At 48.0% G+C, this 10642-nt stretch overlaps 2 protein-coding genes across 4 annotated transcripts in view; one reads left to right on the top strand and one right to left on the bottom strand.

The window, feature by feature from the left end:
* The window catches only part of SLC36A1 (solute carrier family 36 member 1), a 245499-nt gene that overhangs the window by 187566 nt on the left and 47291 nt on the right, over window positions 1–10642 (top strand). The gene's annotated exons all lie outside the window — the stretch shown is intronic.
* Window positions 1–10642, bottom strand: part of SPARC (secreted protein acidic and cysteine rich) — a 20777-nt gene that overhangs the window by 6770 nt on the left and 3365 nt on the right. The window contains exons 2-5 of one of the 2 annotated variants that reach the window (XM_015585246.2): window positions 4821–4890; window positions 3442–3501; window positions 2735–2822; window positions 1158–1279 (exon numbers count right to left, since the gene is read on the bottom strand). In XM_015585246.2, the coding sequence (XP_015440732.1) occupies window positions 1158–1279; window positions 2735–2822; window positions 3442–3501; window positions 4821–4877 (327 nt within the window). In that variant the 5' untranslated portion in view covers window positions 4878–4890. Of the gene's footprint in view, window positions 1–1157; window positions 1280–2734; window positions 2823–3441; window positions 3505–4820; window positions 4891–10642 lie in introns of both variants that reach the window. The other variant, XM_006906429.3, reaches the window with a different exon arrangement.

Genomic DNA, 10642 nt, shown 5'->3' on the forward strand with positions numbered 1-10642 from the left:
ATACCTCTTGTGGGTGTAGAGAAAGAGTAAGCAATCCTACGCGTGGATTCCTCCAGACTTTGCCTGTGTCTTGTCCCTTATGATCCTGCTGTGTATCCTTTATACATCACTGTAACAAATCTTGGCTGTGAGTCCAACTGTTTGCTGGGTCACGTGCGTCCTCCTAATAAATCTCTGCACATGGGGATAGCCAAGCAGAGATGCCAGTGGCTGAACGAGGGCAGTGGCAGTAATTAGCTTCATTAGGAGAGGGGGAGCCTCGTGTCGGACCTCCTGTACATACATGTACTTAGTATTACTTATACATCACCGCAGAGGGAGAATTGATGGACATTGCTGACCAGTGGGTTGGGGGTTGAGGAGGAGGGAAGAGTTGAAAAGGATGCTAAAATTTGTAGGACAGAGGAGAAGTTGTATTAGGGAGAGAGTGAAGATGGAGAGCCCACATGGGAGGTTGTGGGATTAATACCAGTACTAGATTTGCTATCCTAAGCTAGGTCACTGCTAGCATAATGGTTGGCATGAGTGGGCACTCAGTAAATATTTACTTGGTTGGATGGATGGATGGTTGGATAAATGAGTCCTATTGGGGGAAGAATGGACAAGTTCGAAAGATTTTTTTTTAAATAGCACATATTGGGTACTTACTAAGTACCATGCATTATCTGACAAAGCCCTACAACAGCTGTGTGAGATAAGGACTATTTCTAGTCCCTCTTTGGAGATGAGAAAACTGAGACTTGGAGAGGTTCAGCAACTTAGCCAAGGTGCCACAGTGAACAAGTGGTAGGGATGGCGTTTGAAGTCAACCTTCAGACTGACTCAGAACCCACATTTTTGGACCTAAAGCTTTGCTAAGTTGGTCCCATGTCAAGAAATCCCCTATCTCAGTTGGCCTGATGTTTGTATTCTCTTCTGAGTCTGGCGTAGAGCTCAGGATGTGGTACTGCTCTTGCTGGTTGCTGGAGAGATCCAGTGACAGGCAGAGCCTCACCTCTGACTCACCTCCACTTTTGTGCTGTGACCAGGTCTAGTGAGGGGACCTCTGAGATTAGAGCTGCTCTGTAGAATCACTAAGCCAACAGTTTTCTGCGCAGACACTCTGTGTTGGGAAGGGCCCAGGCCCCCAGCCCCCGCCCCTGTTCGTCAGTGCTCACCTTCTCAAACTCGCCAATGGGGGCAGGGCAGCTGGTAGGGTCCTGGCATACGCACATGGGGGTGTTGTTCTCATCCAGCTCACACACCTTGCCATGTTTGCAGTGGTGGTTCTGGCAGGGGTCTGGCAGAGTGCAAGGGCATGTAGTTAACATCATCTGGGCTAGCGCGCTCACCCCAACCCAATCCACACTGATCCTTGGGCAGAAGTCCTCGGCTGTGGCCCCCACTCTGGGCTTTGGGCGGCCCCGAGTCCTCCCTTTCTTTCTGCTGAGCCCAGCAATCGGCATTTAGGGAAGCAACTGGCTCAGTCTGGGAATTAGAGATTCAGTCTGAGGTTATGGTCAAAGACATTTTGGGGAAACTGTAGGCTCAGTCTGGGACCCAGGCATACTGGATGATATAGGGCTCCCCCAAAGATTGAAGCAACCGTGTGTTCTCAGCTCTCAGTTGATCAATTGTAGAGAGGCATTTTTGGATTCTAGAAGAGACTTTCTAGAATGAGTGGGAAAATCATCTCTCCTCACGGAGCCAGGGAGCTATGAGGCCCTGCAAAACAGACTTGAAAGGCTACAGAAGAAAAGGGAGAAAAGCCCCAGGCCCACAGTGGACAATGGGGCCCAGCTTGTCTGGTAAACACCGGATGAGGTGGATGTGGAGGGGGAAGGACCATGATTCAGTAGACTGCCCTCTGCTCCAACAAAAACTGTGCCCTCAGGATGCGAGCTCAATCTAGCCTTTTCCTCCTGATGCTTGACTTGGGGGTATTTTTGTTCTCTTTGATTAGATGCCTGCTCTGCGAGGCACTGGGCCAAGTGCCTTTATGCCTTATCTTACAATCCTCCCACAGCCCTGGGGCGAGGGTCTGCCATTTTCATCATTCTCACGTTAAGAAATGAGGAAGTTGAGGCTCAGGAAAGCTAAATGAGCTGTCTGAGGGTGCTGGCATAGTGGCCAACAAGTCTAGATGCAAACCTTGGTTGTTTTGCCTGTAAAGTCCATGCTATTAACCCTTAGAGTTATGATATGGGGTGGAGGTGCCAGCATGGTGGGCTGAAGCCAGAGGCCCTAGGTCATTTCCTTTCCTCTGGTGCTAACTCCATGGGTAATATTATACGATTTCTGTCAGAATTCCAGGTCTTATTTCCTCGTGACTGTGTGAAATCAAGTAAGCTAACGAGTGTGAAAGCTTTTGAGGTACTCTCACGTCTGCTCCTGTGTGGGGCTGGGGCTAAGATGGTGGCCATCGCGGAGCTCATATAACTGGTGACCTCACTGAGATTCCAACTTTGGAATCAAGGCAAAGCACTGTGAGGGGAGAGGTCACTTTCAGCTGAGGAGCTTCCTTTCCTGCTGCTCACAGCATGGACAGCCTGGCTGTAAATAGGTCTTTTTCAGATTTCAGAGAATATTTCTAACCTTTAAGTCAAAGCCATTTCTCCTCCAGAGCCCACCCTGCTCGGAGAACCCCACCTTGCATTTCCTTGGGAAGGAACCTCATGTAGGCTGTCCCCATACCCCAGGCCCAGGTAGCAGAGGCTAAAGACTGGATGTGACAAGACATGGGGAAGGGACCTACTTTCAGCTACCACCTCCTCTTCAGCTTCCTCAGCACCTTCATCAAATTCTCCTACTTCCACCTGGACAGGGTTGGCTCCCACAGTTACCTGGGGTAAAGGAAGAAGAATGAGTCAGATGGCCTCCCCCCATCCCAGACCTGGAAGAAGGCAGTGCGGGCTGGAGGGGATGCCCCAGAGCTTTAGGTAGCCACAGGGGACAGTGGCTACGAACTGGAAAGATGTGCTGGGCCCAGGTCACAGAGAGCACAGATGCCAGGCCCAGATTTAGATTTTATCTTATCGACCAACTGTGCTCGTAGTTCCCTGGAGTCTAATGAGATGCCTCAGACGCCGCTGGGGCTGTTAGGGCAGGAGGGGGCGTGCCGAGCCCTCTGCCCCTGCCAGACACACAGGGCGGCTCCCCTTTTATCTGCTCGACGTATGGGAAGACTTGAGTGGTCATCTAAGAAAAATGGTCCCACAGCTAAAAAACTAAAAATTTGCAAAATTAGATAACTTCCAAGTATAGGTTTCCATTGAAGGCTTGGGAAGCATTCAGAAGTGCGTCGAGATTGGAGGATATATAGGATTTACGTCTGTGCCGTGTGCATGTGGGAAAGGGACGAATGTCCCGTTCCAGCGTGAGACCCACAGAACCTGCCTGGTTTTCTCAGGTACTGGATGTAGTCAGAGAAGGGCCGGGAGCCTGGGGTCACCACCCACCTACCTCAGATACCTCAGCCACCGTTTCCTCCACTACCTCCGTCTCATCAGGCAGGGCTTCCTGCTGCTGTCGGGAAGAAGAAATCGAGTTCAGAGAGTCAAGGGCTGAAGTGCCTCTGGCCTGGAACTCTAAAGCTGGGGAGCTAGGAGAGCAGCTCATTGGATGTTCCCAAGGCTGTGCTCAGGCACTGCCATGCGCGAGGTGAGGAAAGCAAAGGAGAAGTCAAACATGGGACCCCATGGGACACCAGAGCACCTCCGCGTTTGTATATTTTACACCTGAAGCATCTATCTGAGCTTTAGCTCGGAACACATTTCCATTGCTTTGACACCTGTCAAGTCTGAAAACCGCTGATGCAGGCCACCTCCTCTCATTTCATAGGTGGGAAAACAGACCCAGAGGGAATGAACACTGTGAGTTTGAGCAGATGTCATTCTCTTCCTCACAAGTGTAATGATATTGTTATTATTATTATTATTATTATTACTATTATTATTTTATTTGGCAGTTCTTCTTGCCATGTCGACTTGGAGTAGAAAGAAGCAAGATAACAAACTCTGAGGCCACTGGCTGCCTGGGACTGCTTCTAAAAGTAATGTTAACCTTGTCAGATCTTTTGCCAAAATCTACCTGCCTGATCAGCATTGCCAGAGACTACCATCTCTCACAGCTCCTAGTGAAGAGAGGGTGAGGGAATCCCAGATTGAAGGAAACTGTTTTCTTTTTTTCTGTCCGTCCTACATTTCTTCCTCCCTCTTCTGGTAGAGGTTTCCAGTTTAGCTTGAGGTAACCAGCATTGACCCTCTGAGTGTAATTCAGATGGCAACCTCTCTGATACTGTCCATAGTTCTTCCTCCCAGATCCTGGAAATGCCTTCTTCCAGTCTTCCCCAAGGCCTTTGATTTTATAATCTACCCCTACATCTGTAGCCTCCCCTAAGTTAGTCTTATTGGAGTCTGTTGCTTGCAACCAAATAGCTCTCACCGATTCAGAAACTAACCCATTTCTCTCTCTGTGGCTTCGCTCTCTCGCCCGACATCACCCCCACCAGCAACTGCTGGAAATCTTCATATACCATAGTGGTTCCCTCCTTCTACAGCAATCCTAGTCTGTTTCTGGGAAGCTCTGACTGCTAAAAATAATCATTGTCCCATTACATGGAAATCTCTCTTCTCTGGAATCTCCACCCAATGGTCCTCATCCTGACATTTTTATCCTGAGCTTATTTTACAAAAAAAAAATCTTAAAAAAAAAAAAATAAGATAAATAACTCAAGATGGAGAAGTCCCTGTCCGCTCTGAGCATCCAGGGCTGACAGATTCAATGGCCCCGAGCTGGTGGTGGGAGGGAAGACGGAGCAGAGATGATCTCTGGGTACTTACAGGGGCCGCCAAGGCCCGCCCGGCCAGGCAAAGGAGAAAGAAGATCCAGGCCCTCATGGTGATGGGAACCCTGTGGGGAGGAGAGAGATTGAGATTCCAATGAGTGGGAGGCTTCCTAGTGGAGAGTTCCTTCTGATGCCGAATTCCTGTGATAGGTAAGATAATTTTAGATGGTACACGTTAAATGATAGTGAGAGACACGGGAGAAAGTCGCTTCTACTCAATTCTCTTTCAACTCTGGGTTTATAAGAACATCTTGGTTTGGCGCTAAGATGTCTTCAACACCTCTTTAACACTCATCTGTCTCCCTTTGTAACAGAGAGCAGGCTTCTGGCTCAGAGCCTGCTCGGGAAACTATATCCTGCTGGAATTCAACAAAGTTGTTTTATCTTCTTTGTATTTATTTTTATAGCTTCCTCCCATTGACGACAAAGGTACACAGATTTTTCCATTTATGGATACAAAGTCTTCTTTCTCAATACGTCTATTTTAAGTTTTTAAAAAGTGATTGCGAAAGTGATTGGCTAGTTTATCAAGTTTGGGCGATTCCGAAGCAGATCATGTTCATGGGCTCTTCGGATCTCTGATGTTCTAAAAATTTTTTTCTATCCTCCCACCAAACTCTTCTCTTCCTCCTCCTCCCCCTCCTTCCTACCCGCTATGTATCGGGAGAAGTTAACAGGCAGCAACTTCTTGCCAACTTGAGACAATGAGATCTATATTTGGAAACAAAGAACAGCAATAGCCTTGGAGTGCGACCTGTGGAAACTTGAAGGAGGCCACATTTTTCTTCATTCTACCCAGAAGGGACGGCGCTTCTCTAGGTTCTCTAGGGAGACGATCCAAATGCTTGCATGTGTTGCGTATTCTCTCTCCCCGTCACAGCTACAGGATGTTAGCTGTGATTTAGAAAACTCTTCTGCCCTGGTCACTGCTAAGAGCTCACTCTTTAGATGCTGAGCTCGCGACTCATGGCTGACAGAGATCTTGGAGCCGAATCTCCTCTGATGATTCTATGCCCAAAATGCCGTCCCTATCAGAGGATCTGTGGTGGGGACATTCGATGTCTTGTTCTAACTCAATGGGCTTCCACTTTCAAACGGCTTTGGAAAGGTCTTTCTTATACGGATCTAAAGTTCCCTCACCCAAATTTCTGGTCTGCTCTGTTTCTCCTCCTATGGCCAAACAGAAGAAACATGCTTCCTCTGCCCACAAGCCGCTTTTAGTCAAGGTGAACAGTGGCCGTGTCAACCCTCTATTGTCTGTCGTCCCCACAAATTTACAGATTGGGTCCATCATCCCTACTTCCTTCTAAGACTTCTCAACTGACCAAGCACCTTGGAGGGATCATGGAAAAAAACACTTGGCTTGGAATGAAATGCCAGGAGTTCTTGTTCCACCTGAATAGTATCTTGGCGAATTGGTGATGTCCTTCATCTTCTCCGGATCTTGGTTCCTCTTTCGATTAATCGAGAGTTAGACGAGGTAAACTTTGAGATCGTAGGCTCGGCCCTTGAAACGTTACAGGCACATGCTGGTCTCGACACCCATTATCACCTCTGTCTTCAGACATTTTCACTTGGATTATAGTATTTGGGTAGCAGAAACAGGCAGGAGAAGAACAGACTTCATAATGGTCCTTTATTTGATTAAAATAGACACAAAACCTCACGTCTTATTTTATGGAGTGTACAGGATATAAAACTAACAGAAATTTAAAGGAATCGACCTGGGAGCTTGGCATTGTTTCACCATGGCCCCAGCTCCCAGAGAAGTCCTTTCTTCCTTTCCAGGCGGGTTTTGGAATGTTTCCCTCCCACACACAGTTGTGGACTTATTTTCCCCAGGCCAGAGGTGGAAAAATCTCCCTTCTTCTTTCCCCATTTGGAAGACACAAGCAAAACAACTCCTGCCTGTGGCTTCAGACGAATGGAACAGGAGAGAAAGCATCAATGAAGGACTTGTCTGGGATTATTTGAAGTCGAGGGGTCAAAGTGAGACTGAGAGCTAAAACAAAAACTGTCACCTTGTCTGGGCTCCAATGACAGAGAAGTCATGTTATTGGAGAAATAGCCCAGCTAGGCCTGGAAAGGTAATAAGCCCAGGCTAGAGAGCCAGGAAGACCGCCAGGTCCAGAGCCTGTGCTCCTCTGAGCAGAGGGACCATGCTCTCCTCTCTGACCAGGGAGAGGTGAGTGTGGCTCTGTCATCTGTCCTGCCTTGCCACTGTTTGCACTTCTTTCCCAGTGGCTCACTCACCCTCTCTGCCACCCTCATCCCCGGTGTTGCAGCCAGAAGAGAAAAATAATTCCAAATCTTGCTGTGCTTTAAAGGCTTCACATGTACACTGTCCTCTTGGAGCCCCTGACACGTGGCAGGTAGGCAGACAGGCACGGGATGCTCTTACGCCCACTTTGCAGATGAGGAGTCTGCAGCTGAGAGAGGGGAGGTCGTGCAGCATTCAGGCCTCTTCCAAGCTGACAAAATACCTCCTCGTGGAGTTGGGCTGGGCCTGATAGGGATTATATTCAGAGACTGGAATGGGAGCGGGGGACAAATGCATAAAGTGAGAGTGTTAAGGGCACGAAACCTTGGAGGGGGAGTTATTTTCCAAATTTTGGGTTCTTCCTAGTGCCCAGTGCTGCATCACTCATCTCATAACCCTTTCCCTCCAGATGATGGGGCGAGAGGGAAGCTGGACTGTTCTTGGATGTACAGCGATGCTCACGGCATAGCCATGAGATCCCTCCCTGAGCTTCTCTAAAACACCACTGGCCAAAGAGGCCAGGCGCCCATCCTGTAAAGCTAATAAGTGCAACAGTAACCCCAGCAAGGTCAGAACACAAGGTCAAATGCCATCATTCAGAACTTATCAGCTGTGCACACATCCTTTGACAATCAAACCAAGGCCTGGCATGCCTAGTGAAAATATAAACACCTTCATGCAAATGACCAGCTTGAAATGAAAACTCCTTCCTTTGTATCTCTTTAGTTTGTGATGATGCATATGCGTGTCCTTTTCAAAACGTTTTCATAATCCATCATCCCGCTGGGAGTTCAAGGTATGTCTTTCTGGCTCTGTAGTACAGGTAAGAAGACTTGAGGCCCAGAGAGGGAAGAAACCTGCCAAGAGCCTCAGGGAGCGAGTGGAGGGGCCGAATGAGGACCCAGACAGCCCCACTCCACACTGGCATGCTCTCCAGCTCACAATTTCCCTTGGCGGTCGGTCCCTCCCAGGCGCTCACGTGAATGGGGCCCAGTTAGGCGGTGAACTGGCCCGAGGTGCACGGAGGGGAGGTAGCCTGAGCCAGAGGACGAACAGGAGGTGTATTTCCCTTGGCTTGATGGTCATCAAATGTAGACACCGCTCACCCGCATCCCACTGCCACCTCTTCTCCTGTTTCGTACACCGAGTCCCTTCCTTTGCCTTTATTTGCTCTGGAGATGGCTGAAAACCCATCCTCGACTGCCAGCAGGACCCGAAGCTGAGGTCACTTCTCTCTCTTTGAAAAGACTCTGAGGACGGAAAAGTACAGCCAGCCCCCTAGTTCATTTCCCTCCCTGGACACTGAAATGTCAGAACTGGGGGAAATCTCAGAATCAAAGAATTGTAGACTGCGCCTCTTGGCATCATAGACTTTTAAGAACGTGAAGCACAGAATTGGAGTTGTAATTCTCAAATCCGATTTGAGTAAAACGTTCATATGAAGCAGTGAAGTCCAACTGAACTTTCCAAGATGATGAAAATGTTCTGTATCTGACTGTCTACTGTAGTAGCTACTAGCCACGAGTGGTTATCAAACGCTTGAAATGTTGCTAGTGCAAATGAAGAACTGAATTCCTCATTGTATTTCATTTTAATTAATTTAAATCTATATAGCTACATGTGGCTAGTGGCTACCATATTAGACAGAGTGGTTATAAACTTTTTAGAGACAGCATAGCATACAGGTAAGCTCAAGGCCTCTGGAGGCAGAATGGGCCGGTTCAAATCCTGGCTCTTCTATTAGCAGTTGTGGGACCTTCAGAAAGTGACTTTCCCTGTCCGGACCTCAATTCATTTCTCCATCTCTAAAATGGGAATAACACACCTATCTCGAAGGACTCGTGGGTGATTTGCATGAAGGAATATAAGAAGTAAGCAATGTTGTTTGGAAGAGCATCTTAAAATCCAAGAATCCCAGGATCTCTGTCCCCCTCAAATCCAGGGCAGGAATCCCAGCTCTTTGTCTGTGGAGAAAGGGGGTTGGGGTGGAACAAAGGAGACATTGCTCCTCCTAGTCTAGGGGACACCAGCCCAGCCTCCAGGCTGGCCTCTTCGTCGAGCTGCTGACGTAAAACAAGCATCTCGCCCCCATTGTTTGGCTTGGAAACAGGGCTTCCAAAAACACACGTTCGTGGTAAACAAGCCTAAAGAGAGGAAAACAAATCGAAAGGCTAAAAAGGAACCCATGAGCCAGGCCCGCCAGGAAGCCAGGACTGAGAAAGAGGGCCGAGCCAGGCCAGAGCGGCGCCACGGCAGCTGGTGTGGCCACACTGGCACTTGTACCTCAGGGAGCAGAGACAGCCACTCAGCTGATGTGGAAGCCATGAGTCCTAGGACCGAGTCTTCTTGGCAATGTTGCCCAGCTCACGGTGTGAACTTAGAAAAGCCTCCTCTACTCCCTGGACCTCACCTAGCCCCTCTCGTCTGCACAATGAGGAGGTTGTTTTAGATCAGTGGTCAAACTTAATGCAAGCCAGGACTTCCTTTCTACAGAAGTCTGATATCTGAAACAGCTAAAAAACCCTTTTGCATTTTCGGAAACATGAATGTATTATTATCTATTCAATAAATCATCCTGAAGTTAAAAAACAAAAGCATGTAAAGGTGAAGGTGAGATGTGGCTGAAAGTCCTGTACACATAGGCATCCCCCGAGATGCCTTGAAGCATCTCCAGGTTCACCCAGAACAGTTTGAAAATCCTGGGGCAAGGTGGTCTCTAAGGTTTCAATGGGCCCCGACATTCAGTGTCAACTCAGGCAGATGCCTTTCAAGGTATCACTTATCCCAACTTGCTCCTTGACTCTCTGCTTCTACTTCTAATATTTCTTACTAGAAAGAAGGAAACTAAGGAAAATTTTTAGGGTGTTATGGGTGCTCAAGCCTAGGATTGAAGAAGTTCTGGGGCAACTCAGAAGTAGACCTGGAGTCTGAGACTGGAATCAGCTTGACTGAGATTCTGTAAAGGCATCTAAGATGCCACGTCTCACCATGGTTAGGAGAAGCCCTAGGATGGAGCTTCAGGCTCTCCTCCTTGTCTTCCCCTAAGGGCCACTGCTGCATCCGTGTGACCACAAATGGAGGGGATGAGAAATAAAAGTGTCCAGTCTGTCACACCCTAAAGATGTGAAATTCGTGGCATATATGCCTAAACCTGCTCTTCCTGTGCATGTGGCAGACATTACTAATTGATCACATGACCTGTTCTCTTAAAGTCCGGAGTGGCGTCTGAATCCTGAACGCAGTCTCCTGGTAATCACTACCAATGGATTGTGAATTTCACGAGCCCTGTGAAACTTCTTTGCCATGCTTCTGATTTTAGAAATAGAGAAATTGAGGATCAGAGAGGGAAAACGACTCCAGGTCACACAGCAAGCTAGTGTCAGCTAAACTTCCAGATGTTAGCCTTGTTTTATTTTGTTTTCATCCAATCAATTTACTATCCTAATGCCACAACTAACACAAGATGACCCAGAGGGATTCCTAGATGAAATATGTTAACGGCCAAGTTTCTGAAAGAACCCAGCTCTGGAGAGAGTTGTTATCTTCATCCATATTTT

Source organism: Pteropus alecto, unplaced genomic scaffold (assembly GCF_000325575.1).
Source record: "Pteropus alecto unplaced genomic scaffold, ASM32557v1 scaffold40, whole genome shotgun sequence".
Lineage (NCBI taxonomy): Eukaryota > Metazoa > Chordata > Mammalia > Chiroptera > Pteropodidae > Pteropus > Pteropus alecto.